The 26819-nt window shown below is 39.7% G+C and overlaps 2 protein-coding genes across 2 annotated transcripts; one reads left to right on the forward strand and one right to left on the reverse strand.

The window, feature by feature from the left end:
• Positions 1-6867: 6867 nt before the first annotated feature.
• Positions 6868-15498, forward strand: LOC131221307 (columbamine O-methyltransferase-like). Its single transcript, XM_058216516.1, has 2 exons — positions 6868-7790; positions 14921-15498. Exons 1-2 carry the CDS (start codon positions 7002-7004, stop codon positions 15206-15208), a joined length of 1077 nt encoding a protein of 358 aa, XP_058072499.1. The 5' UTR covers positions 6868-7001; the 3' UTR covers positions 15209-15498.
• Positions 12519-13045, reverse strand: LOC131221308 (large ribosomal subunit protein eL31-like). The gene has a single exon (XM_058216517.1). The coding sequence runs from the start codon at positions 12984-12986 to the stop codon at positions 12621-12623; it is 366 nt and encodes a 121-aa protein (XP_058072500.1). The 5' UTR covers positions 12987-13045; the 3' UTR covers positions 12519-12620.
• Positions 15499-26819: the final 11321 nt, after the last annotated feature.

A 26819-nucleotide genomic window follows, 5' to 3' on the forward strand; every position in this document is an offset into this window, starting at 1 on the left:
TAAGTTCCATGGGTGTATAGTGTAATCTCGGCTTATCATCATTAAGAGTCCAATCGCCAATTTTTATGATAACATTGAGAATCAAATAGAGCATTCGTGGATAACCCAATCTAACCTGAAACTTGCCTTACAATTCAGCCTTTTTATTCTTTCAGCTTTTGATTTTTCCATCGATGGCTTTATGCTATGTCAACCTTTTTAAAGATCTTTAACAGGTAGGCATTTTCGAACACAACTATTTTTTTTAAACTGGGTATTCTCTTCTTTTTTTTATCTTTTTCAATGAACATGATGGACAAATTCTGAGGTTGGTTCCTCCCATGCTTAGTGATTACTAGGTTAATAATTCAATATTGAACTGAAACCTTCATGTGTAAGTTAGGTGTGACATGTGAAATCATGACTCAATAAATGTTTAAAATTTCTAATCATGGATTATCAATTCGAACTTAACAGTGAAATTTGACAGATAGCTGAATCCAAGAGTCATAAATTACCAACATTACGTATCTTATATTTTTAAATCAAAGATGGCCGTCAAAATCACTTTGAAATCACAAAAAATTTCAGAATTTTTTTTAAAATTTTCACAATTTTTGCTCAAGACCAAGAAAATACTGATTAAGTAACCTAATCTCCCATCCCAACCTAAAATCTACATTGTCCTCAATGTAAAAGATATATGCATGCAATGCACATGAGACAATGAAATTAAAGGAGAAGTGATAGAAAGATAGTACCTGACGAGGAAATTGAACAGCTTTTTCTAAAGAGATCTCAGAGGGAAGGAGGCTCAGCACAAGAGTTAAACTAACAAAGTAAACTATCTTAGAACAACTGAAAAGCAACCTATCATAATGGCATAAAGCCGACTATCTTAGAACGACAAAAAGCAAACTACCCTAGTCCTATGAAAGCAGTAAACCCACCTATACCTCCATCAGACTAGGAAATCAATCCTGGTACACAGGATCCATTGGAGGCATGGACATGTCCTCTTAATCAAATTTCTCGACAAATGGCTTTAATTGATGTCGCTAAACCCAGGACTTGTACCTTAGCGACCGCGTCGTCGCCGCGGTTCCAATGCCGCGACTCGCGCGTCAAGGCAATGCCCTGGTCGGGAGATGTGGGCCAGAGTTCGGTGCGAGGAAAACGCCACGCGTACGAATCCCGAGAGAATCTCTACAAGGTGTCACATCAATCAATCAACCCATCAATCCCATCATATCAAGTACACATCACCTTTCACCCTTTCCCAAGCAAGCCCCAAAAGTCAAAAAGTTTCTTACAACCCATACCCTCTCTTACAACTTTTGCCAAAAAAGTAAAAAAGAAGCTCTTACACCCATCACCACCACATCCATCACTCCATCACCCATCACTCCCTCTCTCTCTCTCTCTCTCTCTCTCTCTCTCTCTCTCCCTTTACAAGTCTCTCTCATTTTCAAACTCTCCCTTAAGCAAGAAAAATCTGTATGACCTCTCCAAGCTTCCCAAGCTACAAGTGTGGCCCACCTTTCCATCCCTAGATCTCCCATCCTAGCCATCCATTTCTCATCTTCCTCCATCAAAGAGAAGCACAAGGAGCTAAGGAAGCCAAGGGAGCAAGAAGATCAAGTGGTGGGTGCTTTGATAGGGTAGTTTTGATGTTTTTAAGATGGGCCAAGTGAGGCCAACCGATCAATGGTTTGGATCTCACTTTGGACCCTAAGATGTGGCCGATGGCCCACTTGGATCATCATGATCATTCCATGATGGGGCCATTCTCCATGGACCCCATCATGATGTTTATTTTCTTGCATACTTAGGGTCATCTAGACCGTCTATTTTAGTGGAGAAGGGATCTCCACCGTTGGATTTCGATTTCATGGACCCACATGTAATGGGACCCACTTGATGTATGATTTAGTGCAAGGGAGGGCCCATAGTGCCGGGGTCCCTCCATCACGCGGGTCTCACTCTCTATCCCTCTCTCTTTTATTTTATTTTATTTTTGTGATGATAATGAGGTTGTGTGGCCCACTTGAATGGACCCCACCATGAGGTAGGTATTTTATCCAAACCATTTATAAGTGGGGCCCACCTTATATGTGTAGTACCCATGCCATCCATCACTTGGTGGCCCACCTCTAACGAATATGCTAAGTCCAGGGACGCTGGACGTTTGCTGGAAAGAAACATAAATATCAGCTTCTTCCCAAGCTTTGGGGTGGCCCACTCATGTAGGCCCCACCTTGATGCATGTATTCAATCCACGCCGTCCATTCCCTTCTCAACCCCATTTCAGGCGTTGAACCGAAATACAGAGTCAATCCGAGGTTCTGGCTGGCCACACCATATCAAATGGTGGTTTTCACCATTGAAGCCTTCCCTGAAATTATTATATACCAAAATATGTCCAATATTGGACTTGTTTTGCTCGTGTTGAGCCATGGAAGGCCAATGGACGGAGTGGATTGTCAAAATGTGGACCCCACCTGTAACGAGCATAAAAAAGAAAATCAAAAAAATAAAAATAAAAACTCAACACAAGAACCATGTCGGCGACGAGCAAGAGCGCCGCTGCCGTCTTGGCGGACGGGCAATGGCACCACCACCACGCGTAGCCGTGGCCCCACCTCGATGTTTATCTACCATCTAATCCGTTCATAGGGTGCACTACCCGACGTGGGCCCACCCCAAAATCAGATGATCCAAGACTCAAGTGGCCCACACCGTAGAAATAGTGGGATTGAACCTCTACCTTTAAAATCCTTTTGGGGTCCACAGGTTTTGGATCGGGGTGAAATTTGTTCCCACCCTCCATCTAGTTCTACTTGACCTTACCAACGGATGGATGGAAAGCAAACATTACGGTGGGCCCCACATGGAGCCCATAGTGATTTATGTATTTTATTGCCACCGTCTAGGCGGACAATTGGGATGTTGGGTGGAGCCCACCGAGATATTTGAGCGGTGGGCCCCACCGTGATGTTTGTGTGTTTAGGTGCGTGCGTATGTGGGTGTGTACGTGTGTGTGTGTGTGTATATATATAATATTATATATTATATTATATATAATATTGTATGTAATATATATATAAATTATATATTATATTATATATAATTTTGGTGGGGCCCATCTCAGCTTACTTGTGGCCCATGATTGAGGCCCACTTTGATTTATATGTAAGGACCATGGGCCGAGGCCCATTAAAATGTATTAGGGGCCCATGGGTTAAGGCCCATTAAAATGTATTGGGGCCTATGGGTTGAGGCCCGTTTGATGCACGTATGGGACCCAATTGGCGAGGCCCATTTGATACATATAAGGCTCATAAGATTAGGCCCATTTGATTCATTCTAAGGCCCACGGGCTATGGCCCATTGCAATGTACATAAGGCCCATTGGTGCGGCCCATTGATGTGGCCCACTTAATGAATATAAGGCCCATGTGATTTGGCCCATTTAATGTATTTACGGCCCAATGGGATGTACCTAAGGTCCATTGCAATGTGTGATCCCAACATGGGTTATGTAATGATGTTTACGTCGGGCTATGCCTTGGGAGCAATGGTGGTTTGACGTCCACATTACAAGTATAGTGTTGGTTGAATGTCCGCATTATGACTCACCCTAGGGTTCATTATAGGCCCGTACGTGTTATGTGTAGACCGTCTAGGCCCATCTTCGTTATAAACATTATCCATCCCATATAACATGTTTAGTTCCATGATTCATGATCATATGCATCATACGTAGATGTTTGAGCATGTAGAAATGACCGATCATGTGGGTGATATGCCTTCACAAAAGGTATTGTTTGTGGGCTCCCCGCATAGCTGGGTGTCGCTTACATGAGCGCGCAGGTGCAGTGATGATATGCGCAGACGCCGCATGACTCGAATAGTGATTCATGCATTCGCATTATGTGATATGGTTACCGTACACGAAGGATATCGTGGCCGTAGCCTACTGCACGCACGTGGCTCAGCAGGATCGATACCAAAAATACGCCTACGCAAAGATAGATATCCTCAGGAAAGTCCCCAAACCTTGAGTGGTACCAAGAGCCTGCTCCAACGTCTGCATCGAGTGGGTGCATGAGCACCGAAAGCCATTACTTATTGGTTGCGCTTGCCACTATGTCGTGGCTCTGGGAAGGGGCGCGTCTTACCCGCCCGAGAGCAGGGGCAATGCCAGCCGTAGTCCGACTGTACCTCGAGGAATGGTCCATGACAAGAAGCATGACATATGGAGTAAACCTGAAAATATTATAGCTACGGCTTATATCCGTAGTAGAAAACTAACGTGGTATGTCTTTGTCTCTTTTTTTGGTAGTATGCAGCACATGCTATAGAGGTTACTTGTAGACTCGATAAGGCATGGGTCTTGGACTTTGTGGCCAGTAGAGATGAGGCAATTATTGACGTTGAGGCATAGATTCCCCCTTGAGTCTATAAATATGGTGGTTGTCGGGATGAAAATGAGAACCATGTTAATACTGGAGTTGAGGCGATCGGCATAGATGTGCAATATGATCTTTATATTTCTTCTTTCGCTAAAAATTTAGTCTGTAACCTTTAGTTTATTTTTTGTAGTGAATGCATGATAACTTCAATCCTTAACACATGATAACTTCGCCCCTTAACATATGACAACCTTGACCCTGACGACATCAACCTTGACAACTTCAACCCTCAACACATGACAACCTCGACCCTCAACACATAACAACCTTGATCCTGATAACCTCGACCCTTATTAACACATGACAACCTCGACCCTGACCCTTAACACTATAAGGACATCATATGTGTTAAGGGTCAAGATTGTCATGTGTTAAGGATTTAGGTTTTCATGTGTCAAGGGTTATGGGACCTAGCATAGGATGTGTCGAAGATCTATTCCATCAATTGGATTCAAAATTTAATTTAATGGCATGGTATGTTTTTAATTTTATTACTTTCTATGACCAACGAATGAGTTATATCCACATATAAGGTGGACCCCACCACAAGAAAATAGTTAGGCGTGAACAACCACCGAACACTATTATTGGTTGTTATGGGCCATCGTGATATATATAATTTATCTATGCCATCTATTTCTCTTAACATAACAATTTAGAACATGAGCCTAATAAGGAGGTTGACCGAAGGCTTAACTAAACTACACTACAAGAAACAACAGTGATTAAACTCCTATAGTCAAAAACTTCTTAAATGGACTACACCACAAGAAAACTTCTAAGGATGTTCCGTACATTGTTTGTAGGGTTCATCATTACATATGTGTGGAATCCACCACATCCATTAACTTCAGAATTTCATAAAAGAACATGGTTGGAAGCATGATTAACATCCGTCAGTCACATTGACCACATCACAAGAAAATAGTTCATATTGAACAAATATGGTTATAAGTTATCAAGTTTTGTGGGACACAGAGAGATAATGTCAGCAAGAAGTTAGCATCTTTTCAAATAAATAGAAGGCTACAAAGAAAATGAATAAATTGAATCTACCTTTCAGTAGGCCCAATAATCAATCCCGTTGACATCATTTTATCGGGATTAGATATTACGTAACTTCTTCTCCACTCAAAATTTATATATCTATTGATCTAGGAATAAAGGCAATTTGGTCTGAAAATATTTTCAAAACCTTTTTGATAAATAGTTTAATAATATTTGAAATATTCCTTCATATTTTGGGCTTTGACCCAATAATCAATCTTATTGACATCACTTTATCGGGATTAGATATTATGTAACTTCTTCTCCATTGAAAATTCATATATCTATTGATCTGGGAATAAAGGCAATTTGGTTTGAAAATGTTTTCAAAACCTTTTTGATAAATAGTTTAATAATATTTGAAATATTCTTTCACATTTTGAGCTTTGACCACGCCACAGTGCTAGTACGATAAGGGTAGCATTGACTGAGTTATATTTTCCATCCAACCTATTCATAAAGTTACATGGACTTGGATGAAGAGAAAACACAAATATTACCTCGATCCACAACTTTTGTAGCCTCCAATAAGTTTTCAACAATAAGAGCTTAATCCTCATTGTGTGGTCTACTGTCTTGGATCTGCTAAATTTTGTTCTTATATCTGAAATGCCATTGAAAAATGGATGGACGGTGTGTATAAAACCCGTACATAACGGTGGCCCCTCGAAGCTCTTGCCCGTCCCCAGCTAGAGAACGGGGAAATGGACTCCCCCTCCACCAGCCAATGGCTGGTGCTTGGTAATCTGTGGGACCTATCAAGATTTATGTGTTTCATCCTTGCCATCCATATATTTTTCTAGATCATTTTATGGTATGAGACCAAAAATGAGGTATATCCCAATATCAGGTGGACCACATTGTAGAAAACAGTGTTGAATGAATGCCAACCATTAAAAACTTTTTGAAAGCCATAAAAGTTTTGGATTAAGCTTATCTTTGTTTCTTCCCTTCATCTGGGTGTGTATGACATAAATAACAGATTGGATGCCAAATAAACAGTACAGTGGGCCTTATGAAGATTTTAATGGTAGATATACAATCACTATTGTTTTCCTGTGGTGTGGTCCACCTGAGATGTATATCCCTCTCATTTTAGGGATCTAGCACTAAAATGATCTCTAAAAATGGATGTACAGAATGGATGAAACATATACATCATGGTGTGGCCCGCAGGTGGAGTAGCCAATCCGTTTCCTGAGACTGGCGGGGTTAGGACGCAATCCGCTTTCTTAGTTCTTACCCACGCTCCCTTGAGTGAATCAACCGTCGACTATGCTCACACGTTCCTTTCAAATGTGGATACCCTCCATTCGAAGAAGACAAATCGTCGGCCAGAACGCTTATCAACCGCGGTTTTTTTTTATCCTACTGCAGGACATGTAAGATTCTTCTCATCAGATGGACGGTCCAATACAAAAACCAAAACCTAACCATTGCACTTTGAGTCGGCTTAGTCATTCATCTCGTCAAACTCAATCCTAAGCCGATCAACCAAAAATGGAGGAGAGCAAGCAAGAGCCCAAACTAGCTGGAGACGAAGCAATCACAGCCCAAGTTCAGCTATGGAAGCACATACGTGGATTCATCGATTCGGCTGCACTTCGATGCATGATCCAACTGGGCCTTCCTGACTTGATCCATGATCAAGGTGGGCCCACAACCTTCGATCAGATAGCAATCGCACTTCCGATCCTTACTCTAAACAAAGATTGCTTGTACCGGATTCTCCGGTACTTGGTCCACATGAACTTGTTGTGCGTTGTAGAAGAAAACGGTCAGTACAAGTATGCACTGACGCCAGCGTCGAAGCTCCTAGTGCAAGGCCAAGAAAAGAGCCTTGCACCGTTCGTGATGTTCATGATCCGCCCTGAGTCAATGCAGCTCATGCAGCATATAAGTGAGAGCTTGAAGGGCCCCATGTCGCTGCTTCAACGGTTTCTGGGGATCGAGCACGAGAAGGACAAGTGGAATTGGGTGGGTGAGAATGTGGATAGTAACGCCGAGTTTGTGAAAGTCATGATGGGGCACACGAGCCTGGTGATCGAGGAGGTGGTAAGGAGGATGGAGAAGTCGCGCGTGCTCGATGGGGTGGGGACGCTCGTCGATGTAGGGGGGAACACGGGCCAGGTAGCAGGGGCCATTGCCAAGGCCTTCCCACATGTGAAGTGTAGAGTTTTGGAGCTCGCCCATGTTGTGGATTCCATCAGTGAGCCACCAACAATGGTTAGCATCGTGAAAGGGGACATGTTCGACTCTATACCTCAAGCCGATGTTGTGTTTATGAAGGTGATCTCTCTCTCTCTCTCTCTCTCTCTCTCTCTCTCTCTCTATCTCTCTCTAAAACTTGGTGTAGGAACTTCAATGGGCGAACATTGGGATAGAACGAAACCTTAGAAAAAGTTTCGATACACAGTAGCACAATTCCTACAGCTAAGGAGGATACCTAGTCATCTTGGGATGACCATGTTGGATAGTCCAATTGACTGATTGGACCATCAAAGAAGTCAGGATAGTTTAGATAAGAGTAAACGAATGTAAATGGAATTGGGAGTAAATGGGCTGATTTGAAATTGGAAGAGGAGATTTTCCTTAGTAAATGGGGTGAAATGCCTTTTTATGTTCCCTCGAGAGCCACAAGAGTAAACGAAGGTGTGCGTAGAGTAAATAAAGGTGTGCATATGCACATATCCACGGTCCACATGGCACACTAATGATACTCCGAAAAAAATCAATTACTAACTACATCACTAAAATAGTTTGACATCTAAATGGACAGTTAAAATACGTTGGTAAGTTGCTTGTTCATGATCCTTACATTTGCAACCCACCTGAAGCTCGGAAAATTTTCCTTCTTGGCTGAAGTATATATTTTAATGGGCTTATTATAATCATTCTATCAAATACCACATATGTACACTAATTTGAGATAATAAAGCTGATTTGGGATATCACATATGTTCTCGTGAATATATTAAAAGTTTCCAATGCATTTCAAGTCCTCCCTTTTACTCCCATCCAAAACGAAAATTTGGATTTTAATGCATTTCATTTACTCCCATCCAAAGACAACTAAGTCATTAACACTTAAAAGTGAGAGTAAATGTAAAATGGATTCCATTTACCTCCCCAACGACCCCCAAGCTAACCTATACCTCAGTTAGCTTATCTTGGTTTCCACGTATTTCACATGTATGTATGTATGGTACACAACATACTTATTAGCCAAAAATATAGAAAAGCGTGTTTGGTTTCCAACATCATATAAGTACTTATCCCTTGCGTTTTTTTGGTCCATCCTTAATATCCATCATCCATCATATGGGGCCAACCTTTAATGCAGACCGTTCATTATGTTGGGCCCACCTTGGCCTATCTTTGACGTGGACCATTCATTATGTTAGGCCCAACTTGGCCCTATCTTCAATGTGAACAGTCCATTGTGTGAGGCTTACCTTCAACATGGACCATCCAACTTGCGAGGCCCACCTTGGATGTGGGTCTTCCATCATGTCAGACATTGGATGTAAGGCGTCCATCATGCAGGGCTCACTTTAATATGGATCATCCATCATGCAAGGCCCAACTTTGTAGTGGGTCATGCATTGTGTGGGGCTGCCTTAAATGGAGGTCATTCATCATTAGAGGCCGATTGATGGCCCACCTTGATATAGGTCATATACCATGTGGGCCCACCATCAATGTTATTGTCCATTATGTAGGGACCACCTTCAATATTCATTGCCCATCATGTGGAGCCTACCTCTAATGTGGACTATCCATCATGTGGGCCCCACCTTTGCTATGGGTCGTCCATCATGTTGGGTCCACCTTGGAAGTGGGTCATTCATTATTAACGGCCGACCTTTGAGGTGGACTATCCACATGCTGGGCCCATCTTGATGTTGGTCATCTATCATGTGGGGTTCACCATCAATGTTATTGTCCATCCTATGACGCCCACTTTCAATATTGACCACCTATCATGTGGAGCCCACCTTTGATGTGGACCATCCATTGTGTGGGCCCCACCTTCGATGTTGGTCCTCCATCATGAGGGGCCCGCTTTGAACGCGGGTCATTCATTATTAGGGGTTGCCCTTTGACGTGGACCATCCATTGGGCCCACCTTGATGTGGGTCATCTAGCACATGGGCCCACCTTCACTATCCATTGCTCATCTTGTGGAGCCCACCTTTGGTGAGGACCATTCATTGTATGGGACCCACCTTTGATGCCGGTCATCCATCATATAGGGCTTACCTTGGATGTGGGCAATTCATCATTAGGGGCCAACCTTTGATGTGACCCGCCCATTACGTGGGGCTCACCTTGATGTGGGTCATCCATCATGTGGGCCCACCATCAATGTTAAATATCCATCATGTGGGCCCCACCTTTAATGTTCATTGCCCATCATGTGAAACCCACCTTTAAAAAAATAAAATAAAATTTAATTTTATTTTAAGGCAACAAAACAAAAAATTCATTAAAGGAAAAAAGATACATGAGGAAGAGAACAAAAAAAAAACAACGCGAGAACAGAAAGGCAAAACTGCTGAGATAGCAACGCTGCCCTAGCAACCTAAAATGCTGAAATCAAAATTGGACAGATCCCTCACATTAGCAGCCCATTCTATAACCATCTTCTTAGCCCTAGCACCCACAGAAGTAACAGGGGAGGACTTATCATTAAAGCATCTGTCGTTCCTTTTGGTCCAAATGGCGAGGATAACCATGCGCCAGACGATCGACTTGAACTTCCCAAACTTAGGCCCATGCTAAGCCGCAAGGAGATCAGCGGCTGCTTCAGAGTTGCACCAATAGATCGAGAACCTCTGGTAAATATCGGTTCATAACGGAGAGAAGTAAGAATAATGAACCAGAAGATAGTTGACAGTTTCAGCCTCCCGCATATAGCACACACATATATTTGCTATCTGCATACCACGTTTGGCCAAATTGTCGATCGTGAGGATTCTATTACGACCCGCGAACCATCCAAAGCAAATGACTTTTGGAGGAGCCAGATATTTCCAAATGAAAGGGTTGACTTGATCGGGAGAAGGCACAAAGGGGAGGATGAAAGAATACAGGGATTTTACAGAGAATAAGCCAGATTTGTCTAATTTCCACCCAACTTCATCAGGCTGATTGCAGAGAGGTATAAACTTAGAGATGAGGTCACGCAGATTAGTAAATTCATCGATTTCTTCATCCTTCAGATTCCTGATGCATCTAATAGACCAGACAATTTGCGCCAAAGATGGGGAATAACATCTGTTGATCGAAATGTCTTTGTCTGGGGAAAGACGATAAATGTGAGGAAATTGGACAATCAACGGATTTTCCCCCACCCAAAGATCTTTCCAGAAACGGATAGAGGAGCCGTTACCAAGAACATAGCTGCAGCTTTCAATCGCCGGATTTTTAGCAGCCAGGATGCCTCTCCAAATATGTGACGCCTTGTAATACGATGAATCTTTCGGCCACCATCCGCCTGTAGAAGAGTCATATTTCCCTTTAACGATCGAGGTCCATAACGCATCCTTTTCAATCGCGAATCTCCAAGCCCATTTCCCAAGCAAAGCAACATTCATAACTTTCAGATTTTTAACATTGGCTCCTCCCTCCTTGAATAATTTGCAGACTTCATTCCACTCCAACAGGTGAAAATTCCTTTGATTCTCCTTTTCGAACCAGAGGAAGTCCCTTCTAATTTTATCGATCATCTTCCTAACTGTGGCCGGGCATCCAAACAGAGACATAAAGTAGAGAGGAAGACTAGATAGGGCAGATTTGATCAACGTCAAACGCCCACCCAATGGTAAATATCGGCATTTCCACGTCGATAGATTTTTGTGTAGCTTGCTGACAACTCTGTCCCACATATGCTTAGGAGGGGGTCCAACGGCCAGGGGGAGACCAACGAAAGATTTCAGAAAAGAATCAACCTGACACCCGAGCAAATTGGCGAAAGATTGAGTCGTCGAATGGGACACGTTAATCCCTAGGATCTTTGATTTACTCATGTTGATCCTCAGACCAGACACCGCTTCAAAATAGCTCAAAGTAAGGAGGTTACTAATGTAGTCCAAAGAAGCAGTGGAAAAAATAAGTGTGCCATTTGCAAACTGAATATGGGTAATGAGATTCGACAAGCCTGGCATCGTAATACCACGTAGGAGACCATGAGTATGTCCTTTGAGCAGCATCTGGGACAACACTTCTCCAACGATTATGAAGAGAAAGGGGGAGAGGGGATCCCCTTGGCGAAGCCCTCTGGAGCTTTTAAAGAAACCCTTTGGAGATCCATTTAGGATAATAGAGAAATGAGCAGAGTTGATACAGACCTTAATCCATCTTCTCCATTTGATTCCAAAACCCATACGAGTCAGCATGTATAGAAGAAAATTCCAATCGACATGATCATATGCTTTAGCAACGTCCAGCTTGCAGAATATCCCTTGAGAGTTAGATTTATAACAAGAGTGGAGAACTTCGTTGGCAATGAGGGCTCCGTCCAAAATCCTTTGATGTTCATTGCCCATCATGTGGAGCCCATAGCGCCACCTTTAATGTTCATTGCCCATCATGTGGAGCCCACAGCGCCACCTTTAGTGTCCATTGCCTATCATGTGGAGCCCACTGTGGACGGTCCATTGTGTGGGCCATCCATTAAGCAGAGCTACTTTTGACATAGACTACATTTTTGGAGAGAGAGCTAGAGAAAGTAGAAAATTAAAAAGTTAAAAAATAAAAATAAAAAATTACTGGTAGTTAGAAATATTTTTAAGGTTTCAAGTTACTTTCGAAATGGTGTTTACCAAACTAACTTGAAATTAAAAAAGTAACTGTTTAACTACCATAAGTTTGCAAAGCTACTTATGAGAGCCTTACCAAATAAGCCTTTAATGAACAACTGTACAAAAATACCACCGATCACATTATCCTTTATTATTATTTTTTATTTTTTATTTTTTTTTCCTGATCGAACATAACTTTCAAAGGGCAATCTCAAAATCCAGAATACATCCAAAATGCATTGATAAATTTTTTTTAAAAAAATCAAAACATAAATCTCAAAAAAGTACCTCTTAAAACTGAAGTTTACTGAGTCTAATCTCCTTCTTCGATGACCTTGGTTCCCAATCCCTTAAGCCCTTCAGGTGGGACCTCTGCTACAGTGACCAACGAATAAAGCTCCTCCTTAGCATCTTCCTCTTCATTCCTCTTGCGAGCAACGTGCATGCAAACACGTTTAGGCACACCCCGGATATCCCTACTCCATATGTGCTTCTTTAGCTTCACGTCGACCCTAACATCGGTTGTCCCCATTGCCTTCTGTGCAAATTTCTGTGTCTCTTTTGTGGCTTTGGCAGCCATCTTCTTGAAGGTGCATCCATGGAGACGCCTGTGGAGATTGATAGTGTATTCTCTTGTCACTACCTCCTCCTTTCTCCCTTTGGCCGTCTTCTCCACCATCTTGGCAGCTATTCCCTCTCCCGCTCTCTCAAAACCCTAGTTCCCGAAGTTTCGGCTGCGAGAGACCAATCACATTATCCTATCATCTTTTGTTTGGCCATATTTTCTATCATCTTTTGTTTGGCCATATTTTCTATAGCCATCTCTTTTATAAACCATGGATGGAATGGTTGTGATTGGTTAACAAAACTGATTCTTTGTAATAGTAAGCAATCCATAACTCGCCCTTACACGGATCAAAATTTTGACTTGATCAACTTTTGTGTAAACGATCTTGATCGTCCATATTACAGGTTATTAATCAAATGGTTAATATTTTTTTTCTGAATGGTGGGATATTTGCAGGGTAGCCTATAAAATGTTGCTCGGACCCAATGAACAGTTTGGTTTAATGGATTGGTGCAACTAGGAGCATTACAAATCATAGCTTTAAAAATAAAATAAAAAAAAACAAAAAAAAAACCTCGAATAAACTCAACTCCACTCGCCCAATTGACTTGACTCAATTGGATTTCACCAAGACTTTGGGAAAAGCTCGATCCAGTCATGACTTAGATCGAAACTCAAGAAAACCATGCTAAACTTGACAAAACTCAAAAGCGATGAAATTCAATTCTACATGACCAAAGAGATTGTTACAATACATTCTGAAGTATTATTATTATAGGATACATCGGGATTTTTGCCTTTCAATCTAGAGTCATTTCTTACTTACCAATACAATACTGTTTATTCGATGAGCCTCAGCTTAGATGAGGTACATGCAAAACCTAGACACTCTTAGTTTTGAATATTTTAACCCTTCATTTGTTTCATTCTTCTCCGGTGAATACATTCACAGGCCTATTAACCTTTTACAATCAAAGGATTTAAATATTTCAGTTCTTGGACATCATCCATCCAAGAGTCAGTCCCATCATATAAACAGTTTTGGATCACTAAATAGAACTTAGCTAGATCCAGCAGGTAACCAGATGTATCCACTTGCAAAACGTTGGTGTGTATTCTAGAAAACCTCTGGTCTAATAGTGATGATATTAGTGCACACACATTTTCTTTTTATAATATACTATATGTGCCCAGACGTCACATGTACCCATTACACAGGACTGGGATCGTTTTACATATCTGCGTAAAACACACAATCCATGTGGGACCCACCATGTTGTATATTTAGATCCGTTCATCTATCAGGTGAGAACCCTTTTTCTTTTATACACACACATGCACACCCACATACTCAGACGCATGCATGCTTACCCACCTTATGGGCACACGAACCCATGACCTCATTGTTGAAACAAACTCTAATCTGGCCCTTAGCCATGGATTGAACCCCACCAGAACCCTTATTTTAACTGTACATACACAGGATCAGCCCAGCAAAAAACTCTTATGAGCCGCATCGACAAGAACAATGTGAAATGCCCCTGAGCCGCATCGACAAGAACAATGTGAAATGCCCCTGAAACTTTTAAGTTCAGCTAGTGTGGCCTTCTTGATTTTTTATTTTTATTATCAGGCTGATTGTTGTATCTTCACTTCTTCCTAGTGAGTCACACCTGGGTTTAATGAAATATATATGCTATGGTGGTGCCACAAACAAACCTATTGGTGGCATTCCATCCTCGTTGTTCTTTATTGTCTAGCCCACGGGAGCTATGGATGGGGCTGATTTTTAATCCCCATCCTGGAGTTGAGGATGGAACCTGCTGGATGGAATGAATTTTACACATGTAAGAGGAGATTCTGAGGTGTTGTAGAGGATTTGGGACCCATTGCATCCGACAGCAAAATTATGGTGGGACATGATTTCCACGTAATGCCATGAGTGGCATGGTATGCACTAATATTAGAAGGATATTTATGAAAATTTGAAAGATAGACTTCACATTTTCGTGCTTTCCCGTAATTATTTAACTGGGCAATTGCAGTCTATCTTGCATGACTGGAATGATGAGGATTGTATCAAGATTCTAAGGAAATGCAAAGAAGCGATCCCTAGCAAGGGAGGAAAAGTGATCTTGGTGGACATTGTTTTGGACACAGACACGACGGATGGACTTGTTGGTGCTAGGCTCTGCATGGAGATGATGATGCTGCTCATTGGAGGGAAGGAAAGAACTAAGGAATGGAATAAACTCATCGAAAGCACTGGTTTTAGTAGTTATAAGATAACATACATGGAGGCCATGGAATCCATCATTGAGATTTATCCTTGAACTTTTCCTCCGTGGTGATCAATCTTCCGTTTAGATACAGAGGTTTTTTCCATTGTAATAAGAAAGGTACGAAAAAATCATTTTCCATTTTTTTTATTTATATTGACATGGGATTCTACTTATTGGAGTTGCAAACCAAAACCCATTTTCCAGCAACAGCCGGTGACTATTGATCTTCCAATGCACAGCAACAGTTCCCATAGAGGTGTTTTGGAAGATGAAAAACCTTGTGCAATTTCTAGAAATATTTAATGTTGGAAGCTCCTAGTAGGGGTATTTTTGTCTTTTCACTTTTCACTCAAATGCCTATAAAAGGGCACCTTGTGTATCCGGTTGATGCGAGAAGCAAGAATGAAGCAAGCAGCAGTAAAACAATCCAAAAAAATAAAGAAAATAAGTTCTGTTTTGTTTTCTCTCTTGCTTCCTTCTAAAGAATCAGTTCTTTTTTGAGTAGTCTAGAGGCTTTGTAAAGCCAGTAATTTCCTCTTGAAGCAAATAAAATCTAACTTGTACAACCAACAAACTGGTATTAAAGCCATTTTTTCTAGTTGAAGTTGCAGCAGTTTTCAGCCAAGAATATAAAGTTTTTTTTTCTTTTCAGAAAAATCTATTTTAAAAAATCAGATTTCTATTCCATCCCTCTCCCTTCCTTCTAAAAAAAAATCAGCCCTTCCTTCTTCAAAAAAGTTGTCTTGGTCTTCTTAAGGCTTTGTAAAGCTAATTCGTCTAACCCATAAAGCTTGTTTGTGTAAAGATGACCACCACAATCCAACCGCAGGTTCCTAAGTTGTCAAAAGACAACTATGAAAATTGGTGCATCCAAATGAAGGCAATGTTCGGATCGCAAGATCTATGGGAGATCATCACCGATGGGTATGTAGAACCCATTATGGAGGAAGAAGTCGCCTTCACCAATTAGAAAAAGACCGCTTTAAAAAATCAAAGGAAGAGAGACAACAAGGCTCTGCTCCTCCTCTATCAAGGGTTAGATGAATCAACCTTTGAAAAGATTACCGAAGCAACATCAAGCAAGCAAACTTGGGATACCCTTAGCATTACTTCAAAGGTATTGATCGAGTGAAGTGGGTTCGCCTTCAAACACTAAGAGTCAAGTTCGAAGCGGCACACATGAGGGTAGGTGAAAGTATCTCTGACTACTTCTCACGTCTACTTGTTATTACTAACAATTTGAAAAGAAATGGTGAAAAGGTTGAAGACATACGTGTCATGGAAAAGGCATTGCGATCTCTCACAACTAAGTTTGTTGGTTTGATCACGTGGTTGCGATGATCGAAGAATCAAAGGACTTGGAAAAATTGTCCATTGAAGAGTTGGAGTCATTGCAAGTGTATGAGTAACGAATGCAAAAGAATGCAGGAAAGATCCTTAAACATACCTTAGAGTTTAAGCTGACTCTAAATGAACAAAGACGTGGCAAGTACATATTGTAACATCCCAAATTTTTGCAGCCAGAGTTTATACTCATACCCGAGAAAACTGGGTATTAATAATTGAATAAATTGGATAATTTAAAAATCGCACCATAATTTTTTTTCATTTAGATCACATTAGGGTACATTCATGAAGGTAACATTCACGAGAATAAATTTGATTGTATTGATTATTTCATCAGAGTAAAAGAATTCAGTAAATAATCAAATGTCCTCTTAATGGGAGCTCGATCATTACATTTATCGAGTTTGCAGCGGAAGTATAAAACTAAATCATAAAACTATGTTCTTATTCTTTCAGCATAATCTTCCCTAAAGAGATGGTCCTCTAGGTCTTTAATATGTGCATCACCTACATCATATGTATAGTTGGAGAGGGTCAACGCCCTACTCATAGTGATGGTTATCATTTTAGATTAACATTAATCCAAGAAATTCATAAAAGTAATGTAAGGGTTTTGATATGTCTCATACGCCACTGCTACGAGGGGTATCAGTATGTGCAAACAACCTACATGAGATGCATGCCTAGCAAAGTGTATGCGGCTCATCATACATAGTGATCATCACAATGTGGAATATCATTCAAAGAAAACCCGGCTAACCCTGAATTCTCACACTAGAGAGATTCGCTGGCATGTCCAATGCTACGGTGGATTTACGTGAATACCTCGAGGCGGCACAGCACATGAGTTGGATGAATTACGTGACTAGTTTGTTCATGCAGCGATTATTTATGATATCCAATCTCGAAAGTGATGTAACATGCATTGCGAATTATTTACATCGATTTGTGCACCACCACCCAAACCCATGAAATTACGCTTGACCAAGAAGGTCTCTACCCAGAGCACATTACTTCCATGATAAAATATTTGAATTACTAGTTATGATACCTTTAATATACCACTTGCACCAAAGAGGAAATAAATTAAATCATGGGGGTTGAGAAATACCAAGACACATGCCTAAGCCATAAAGGTAGATAACATAAGGCTAACAAAATGAAAAGGAAAGTAGCAATGACTAACTTAACAAAGGGGAGAGTGGCAATGGCCAACCCAACAAAGAAGAAAGTGACAATGACCAACTCAATAAAGAGAATAGTAAAAATAGCTAACTCAACAAAGAGGAGAGTGGCAATGACCAACCCAACAAAAAAGAGAGTGGCAGTGACCAACTCAATAAAGAGAAGAGTAAAAATAGCTAACTCAACAAAGATGAGAGTGGCAATGGCTAACTCAATAAAATGAGAGTAGCAAGGGCTAACTCAACAAATTGGTAAAGGCAGGGGCAAGGCTTGTATCCATCGCCCCACATAAAAATAGTGAAGATCACTTGTAATTAACATCATAATATAACCTAAAGGGTAAATAATTGTTGATGGTAAATTAAACAATTGCATAGAGAGAATTATAGTAACATGAGAACAGATAAAAGGAAGGATAACTCATATCAACTTAAATTAATGCAAACTTAAATGAATCCCTCACTTTAGCATTATATCTAAATCCTAGGTAGATATCTATATAGGAAAGCTTCTACATGAAAAGCTTCCACATAAATCACGACATTGCTTGAGCAAGAGGAAAACACCATACATATGGAGAATAAAGTGGGCGTCTAGGCTTCTCTTTCTCTTTCTTTCTCTCTCTTTTTCTGTTTCTTTTTCTTTCTCTTTCTCTCTCTCTCTCTCTTTATTTTTCTCTTTCTCTTTCTCTCTCTCCTCCTTGGACGTAGGGGGTATGGGCATGTGAGTAGAGAGGGGACGCACGCTCCTTTTATAAAGGAGTAGGTGTGTGAGAGGGGTGTGTTTCCCATCCCACTTGGATTGGGTTTCTCCAATTTTTCCTTTTCTGACGATCTTTCTTTAAATCTAATTCATCCATTATGTCAGGGTCATCGAATAGAGCTAGGGTATATGATTTTCTTGGTGATCCGAAATTTATATTGACCTATTTTGAAAATTCTCCTAACGAGTATCCAAAACGAACTTGATCTCAATTAACGGTCCACACTTAATAATTACTTGGAGAAATAGAGGATAATATGCTTGATTTGTGTGTTCCAGTGCTATGCATGGCATGTGCGTGTGTGGGGGCTTGCACTCGGGTATGAGCATGGGCGAGGGTGTGAACAGTGTGACTGTAGTGGTGGTAGATGACGCACTTTGCACTGCACATCATGTCATAAAGTGTCCCTCGCGACCTTGTGCAAACCGTCACAAGACGGTGGGATCACGGTGCGAGAAGAGAAGTGTTAAATTGCCTAGGTTTTATAGGCTACCAGAAACATTCGGATCAATGGATCGAAAATCGTCAATTATAGCAAAAAATGGTCCAAAACTAGACAGGCCTTGATGATCCAATGGTATGAAATGTTCAAAAATTAGTGCCAAAAGTTAGAAACATTTCATAAATGTTCTGAACTATTGATGACCACCTATCAATGGTTCACACCTCAAATGCTATATAAACTGGACCATCCAGGTCCAGAATCATCCAAGTCCAACAAATTTAATCAGGATCTAATCTGATATCTCTAAACATTTTTCTTTTTAAGAAATTGGTGAGTATTTCAAACATTGTTTGAGTTACTAAGTTCGACCACACAACAAATCTGTTAAATTTACGAATTGCGTTAACCGAGTTCCTGAGTAGATCCCTTCGTGATTGTTGTACGCAAGATCAAAACAGGAAGGCTTGTCTTATCATGGAAGCAATTCACCTGTAACCTTATCAGCAATCTCAATTTCAATCGAGAAGGGGCTGAATCAAGTTTTAAGGACAACGTATTCATACATGATCCAGCCTCGTGTTACTTTCACTATTTTTTATTTTCAATTTTTCAATATAATTTCTCCAACATTCTTAAAGCTTGATTATAGATATAGAAAGTCTTGCATCTGTCGAAATGATGAACCAAGATCTAATCAGACTAGACTGATTTGATGGTACAAACTTCACAAGATGTCAAGATAAGTTGAAGTTTCTTCTCATTGCCTGTCCAATCTTCAACCTCTGCTAGGAGCAATCAACAATAACACTCTAGAACAGATCGCTGTCAGAATTGAACAACAAGAAGACGGACTGCTATGCTGCGGTTATATTCTCAACGCTCTCCAAAAGTACTATTCATAGTAATTTAAAAGGTTTTGAATTTATTTACTAAATAAAATTTAATATCCCTAATTAGTGTATGTATGTAATGTTTGACATAATGATTGTAATAAGCTCATTGAAATATATATTTTAGCCGGGTACAGAGAATGCGATGGTGGACAGGTATTTATAGGCAATGACAATGCCTATAATGTCGTCGTTGTTGGTACTGTTAGCATCAAGATGTTTGATGGGATGGAGTGTACCTTGACTGAGGTAAGGCACGTTTTTGATATGAAGAAGAGTTTGATATCTCTCAGTGCACTCGAGGCGATTAGGTGCAAGTTCACCGGTTTCAATGGTATCCTTAAGGTTTCTAAAGGGGCGCTCACAGTTATAAGAGCACAGAGGCATGGTAACCTTTACAGGTTGATCGAAAGCACTTCAACAGGTGGAGTTGCACCTGCGGTAGCAGATTCTACGTCTAGACGTATTTGGCATGCACGTATGGGACACATGAGCGAGCGGAGCATGAAGGTACTTTCTGACCGATGCTTAATTTCTAGTTTTAAAAGTCTTGATACACATACACACACGAATATTGTATATATGGTAAACAATTTAAGTTATCTTTTAAATCTAGAAAACATGTATGTAAATGAGTCCTTGACTATGTGCATTTTGACGTATGGGGGTAGTCGCCCGTGATTTTCATTGTAAGGTCATCATGGTTTGTAATATTTATTTACAACTACTCCTAAAAAGTTTGGATTTATTTCATAAAACATAAATCCGAAGTTTTCACCAACTTCAAACAATCGAAGACCATGGTGGAAAAACAAATATAGTAAAAGGTGAAAGTTTTAAGGACTGACAACGATGGTGAATTTACTTTTACTGAATTTAATCAATTTTGTAAGAATGGAGGGATTATAAGGCACGACACAGTGTGCCACACACCCAATCAAAATGGTGTGGCTAAGCAGATAAATCAAACTCTCTTAGAGAGGGTCAAATGCATGATTAGTAATGTTGTGTTGGGCAAGGACCTATGGACTGAGGTTGTTAATACAGATTGCTATTTGGTGAATCGTTCCCCTTCCACGGTGATTGATTGCAAGATTCTAAATGAAATATGGAGTGGTAAAAAAGTAGACTACTTAAGATTGCGTATATTTAGTTGTGAGGCTTACTCTTATGTACCATCAGTTAAGAGAGATAGGTTAGATCAAATGGTCAAAAAGTATATCTTTGTTGGCTATGGTGGTGGTGTAAGGGGATACAGGCTATATGACCGAGTCACACGTAAAGTCGTTATTAGCAGAGATGTTAAATTCGACGAAGGCTCCCTATTCCACAAGAATAATCAAAAAGAGAAAAAAGAACCAGAAAGGTTAGTCGTTGACGTTTATATTGACACGAGTGATACTCAGGGTGAGACAGATGCGCAGACAGAGGTACGAGAAGAGGTCGAGCAGCCACCTAGAAGAAATCTCCTGTGGAATCGCAGGTTACAGGTAAGATACAGGAATGACTCTAATATCGCACATACCCTCATTACAGATGAGAGGGGCCTCGTCTACTATTTAAGAGACTCTTGATAAGCCTGATGCAGAAAAGTGAAAAGTGAGAATGGACGATAAAATGAACTCTTTGTATAAGAACAACATATAGGAGCTAGTGAAGCCTCTAGTGGGCCAAAAAGAAATAAGATACAAGTGTATATTCCAGAAGAAACATGATAGCTAAATACAAAGCAAGGTTGGTAGTGAAGGATTATACTCAAAAAGGTGTGGAATTCAAAGATATATTTGCACCAGTTGTAAAGCAAGTGTCTATTAAATTCGTGTTGCCACTAGATGCTCAATACGATCTTGAGCTAGAACAGATGGACGTGAAGACTGCATTCCTGCATCGGGAATTGGAAGAATAGATTTTCATGAAGCAAACATAAGGCTATAAAGTATAAGGGACAAAGAACAATGTTTGCAAGTTAAAGAGGTCGTTGTAAAGCTTGAAACAATCATCTAAGCAGTGGTATAAAAAGTTTGATTCTTTAATGTTGAGTTAGAAATTTACTAAGAATGAGTATGATCATTAATACGTATTTCACACACACGGAAGACGTACTCGCACTTGAAGAAATCTTGGATTGATTTTTTCTTCGGCATTACACATTCTGTTATTAATATAATGGCACAAACCCTTACGCATGCCTTTAGGGGAATGAATCATCGCATGCCAAGTGACCACGATCAACATGCCTATTTATGAGGCAACGTACCTGGCATGGTTATGAAAGATCGGATATAATCACGGATATGGTGACACTACACCAAAATTCCTCTTTAGGAGAAGTTTAAAATAGTTCCTTAAATCATTTAAAAACGGTTTTAAACCGTGGCTAAAGAGGGTGTTGCAAAAACTTAGGAACGGTTCTAAACTGTTCCTGAAATAGGGCGTCGCAAACAATTAGGGACGGTTGAAAACCGTCGTAAATTTTCAATTTCCAGCCCAATTTTTAATTTTTGGGAATGGTATTTAAACCATCCCTAATTTTTGCTAAATCATTTTAGAAATAGACATTGCACATACAAATCCATTCTATTATCTAGATAATAAATATCTATGAATATCGCAATGCTACTAGACAAAAAAAAGAAAAAAAAAGAGAAAAAAGGCCCTGATTGAATTCTCTTATAGAACAAAGAGAACGAAGAGGACATACCGCAAAATAGACAATGACTAACGCAAAAGTCCACCTGCAGATCAGTTATCATTAACTCGGTCTCCATTGATTTTCTAATTTTACAATCATCATCATCATCTCCCGGCTATTATGGGCTGGCTATTACAATAATACTTGTCCTTCAGGAAAAAAGAAACATAGCAATTGAGAGCAAGAACCTAATATCAACTGATAACAGTGCTTTTGTTCAAAAACTTTAAATTAAAGGTTCGAAGTTATAATATGTCTAGTTGTCTCCCAATGCAAGAAAACAAAAGGGAACAAAGTATGCGCAGTCAACCTAGAATTGATGCTAATTTGTAAGGTCTTTTCAGTAACAAAGATCAATGGGAATCAAGGAATAAAACATGAATTAAATGTTTAAGTAATGTCACGAAACAAGAGAACAGAACAATGTGACTTGCCAAAAAAATGATAACAGCGCAAACCCGCAAGAATACCTTCTTTTGCAACATGATGATACGAAGCATTACGATCATTGACACTATAAGAAGGGTACAACTGAATTTTGAAACTACAATGTCCCAAAGAACCTGCAGTATCATAGGTTTTCATTTTCTTCTTTTTTCTACTTTTTAATTCTTCTTTTCAAAAAAAATAAAAAATAAAAATTCAGTGAATAAGGGCTGGCTACTCTTGCATTTTTTTGGAGTTGGGAGAGAATTTGGTGCTGTTCTTGACCAAAGTTCTAAAACAAGACAATGCTCAGGCTGCAAACAATGTGAGCAAATGGACAAGAACTACATATGCCTTCTCTCTGGTCGGTGCCTTTGTGACTCCTACTGGGGAGGATACAAGGTCAGGTGATCTTCACCAATGGATCCTATCTGATTCACAGCTCATATCTCCCACAGGGATCATATATTTATTCATGCCCAAGGTATTCTGGGTGATAGCAAGTAGTTATCTATCAAAAGAGCATCCACCAATTTCCCTTCATTGATTAATCCGTCAAAAGAGAATAAAGCTAAAATAGTAGATAAGGTGTTCCCATTTGATTAATCCTTCAAACAGAAAGTAGATGCCTAATAATCAAAACCATCCAGACTGCTTCCATTTGAGACATGCCACTCATGGAAACAAGCTTGATAAACAATTTAGATATAACTAATAGCATAGATCCTTTCTCTTTCTTAATCATTGCTAAACAGGAAAATAAAGATGGCAATGCAAATGGGAATTCAACTCACATTGGAGTCAATTGGATCATGGGAATTTCTGGAAGCTGCACCCTTATCGGAATAAACATTTTCCAAGCCAACAACAAATGGTGACCAGGCCTGCAAACAAAAAGCAGAACATTAGTAATCTTGACTGCAGCATCCACCAAAGCAAATATGTAGGAAAATAAAATTCCACACTATATTTGGAAATGCAACACACTATCTACATAATAGAAGACAATCAAGATTTCTTATAACACAACAATCATATGGTATTAACTTGAAAGAAGGGACAAAGGTGAGGAATTGAATAGAATTAAAACAGAGGGTTAACAGAGAGAACCTCAAGAAAAATTTGCAACATTTGTTCAGCTAAGTTGATAAGTTAAAATGAATCATCACTTGTTCCCAAAATCAGTTAATCAAAAAGGAAACACAAGTCCCAAGGAATAGAAACATTGCTTCCAAAAACGCAAAAACTAACATCACAAAACCCAATAAAAAAAATGCAACTTATACCTAATAAGATACAACAACAATGGCCATCCAAAAATATACATATCATGCATTCACATAATTGTAATATCCATATACATAGCCTACACCAAATATACTGAAACCAATTAAAATTCAGGCTTTTTTTCACACCTGAATTCTACTTGCTAGAAGTTTAAAAGTATACATACAAGAATTGAAGAGTGCGGTTGGAGGGAGAGTCGTCTAGTTTCCCTCTGCCACCTGTCAAAGAAGATGCCACATTAGCATTAATAGATGAAGCAGCCTCAACAATAGTGTGTTGAACAGTAATTTTTAGTTAGCCTAATCTGAAATCAATAAGACATAATGTATGGATCTATATGCCAAAATGACCAGAAAAATGGCTGTTTTAGTATATATGCCAAAGAAATCAACAATTTGGTCTAAACAGACAAAAAATAAGAAAATCCAGAATAGAAATCAACAATTTGATGGTCATGCAGGAGACAAATCTCAATCTCATCCACCCAGCTCCTATTTTATCCAAAAACTCCCTGTCGTACCTCTTTATCCTTTTGGACTATATGGAGACAAATGATGTAATCATGTAACAAACTTAAAGAAATAGAACCTAGTTCAATATTGAAGCACATGTACCACTACGATGATAACCACCTCTCCTCAAATGGCTACAAACTGATAAAGTCTTCATTTGCAGAAGAAAATAGAATAGAATAGAAGAAGGGAGAGAACGCTGGAGTCTCACCGCCAAGAAATAACCATAAGGAGTCTCGTCTAAGGGATTTAGAAGAGTGTTACCTCTGGATAAAATTTCACATCTCAAGAAAACAAAGGAACCCACGTTCACTTAATTAAGTTATCAAAATCATGCATAATAGTTCCATCCAAAAGCCACATATGTATAGCCTCTTTTACAGTTCCTTATTAAATGCAAAAGGCCAAGTCTTGAAGCCTATTGGTCCCTGCATTGACTAGCAAATTTGGGTGATGTGCCATCCGTGACAACGCCTTGCAGATGAATAGTACAGGCATGCCAAGTGTATGGAAATGCAATGCACAATAGCTTAGATAAACAGGTCCAAAATTGGATCATTTTCCATGCAAAGTAGCTAATTGCTCTAGTACCTTATCACGGCATCTTCCACTAATTATTGCCATTGGGAAATAGTTTGCAACATCCCGCACAACTTCACGCATCTGTCAACAAGTTGCAACTAATTATGATGTGAAGAAAGTCTTTTAGCCCAACTTCAGGATAGAAAACTACCAAATGCAAGCTTTCTGAAAATGGCAGTCACAGATGTGTTAAAAGAAGAACAATAGCAAAATGTAGTTTGAGCATCCAAGTGTGGAATTCTTGTTGCACTGTGAGGTGCACCATATTTAGAATGCCTAATTGCACATGAAAATTTGCAGCAAAGTTCCCAGGGGGACGCATGGCAGACAGGCACACGATTTGGACTGCCCATCATGTGCACTCCACTATTTGTGTACCAATAGCATTCCTCTATAATAAGATGCTTGCAAAGAGACCCAGCTACAATTTCAACAATTTATTCTAACAAGCTGAAGGCATGGTGCTTGTGTCAAAGCACAAAAAGAAAAAAGTACATGCAGTTAAAGGATTGGGGTCCAGAATCCTTTTGATTAGCTTTTTTGCACTGGTAGAGAACCATGAGGGATAAGTGAAATCTGCCTTAATGATCTGCAACAAATGCAGTTATGTCAGCCACACATATACATGTATGTATTTGTGAGTGTACATAAGGCTCATAGATCCAAACTCGCCTTTTTATATAATGCCATAAGGTTCGTTTCTTCAAAAGGCAAGTAACCAGCCATAAGAACAAAAAGGATTACCCCGCATGACCAGAGATCTGCCTTAGCCCCATCATAACATTTGTTGTAAATCACCTGAATAATCATTGCCCTGTTTCCAATGAATCATATCTTTAAACAAGAAGAAGAAACAATATGTTTCACTACAAAACATGAGTATGATCCTACCAGTAAGCAGCATTTGCAACTGCAAAAGCATGTAGACTTAGCTCACCAAATCGTGTGCCTTTGCATTGCTCCATCATGTGAGCATCGTATAGATGAGGCAATCTTTGAAATGGGGCCTATGTTCGATAATCCAGACCAATGGATATCCCAATTAGCATAGATAAGAAGCATTTGCCTACAACTGGAAACATCTGAATTTAAGAACTATTTGCCAACATGCTAACTGTTATAAAAGAATTCAAAGAAGAAGGTACAACAGTGAAAACAAACAAACACACACACACACACACACAAAAAAAAACAGTGAAACAGAAAAATGAGAAATCTTGATATGGAAGCACGATATTCAAACATTTCACAGTAAATGCTGGAATGGCTGAAATGCAATGCTGTTTAGCCCATCTGAAATCTAAAACCAATGGATCAAAATTGAAAACCATATCAGGTAGGAGAGCTAAAATGGTTGGTTATGATTTTGGAAGTCTAGATCATATTATGTGGAAGTAGGACTGTCAAAGGGCTGCATGAGGCAAAGTAAAATCAAAACTTTGAATAGGTCCAACCTGAATAGTTCAAAATCAGGGCAGAAGTTGACCCCAAGCCTGGCCCATTGAAATCCATATGTGATTAGTTTTCTGACTT

Source organism: Magnolia sinica, chromosome 12, assembly GCF_029962835.1.
Source record: "Magnolia sinica isolate HGM2019 chromosome 12, MsV1, whole genome shotgun sequence".
Taxonomy (NCBI): domain Eukaryota; kingdom Viridiplantae; phylum Streptophyta; class Magnoliopsida; order Magnoliales; family Magnoliaceae; genus Magnolia; species Magnolia sinica.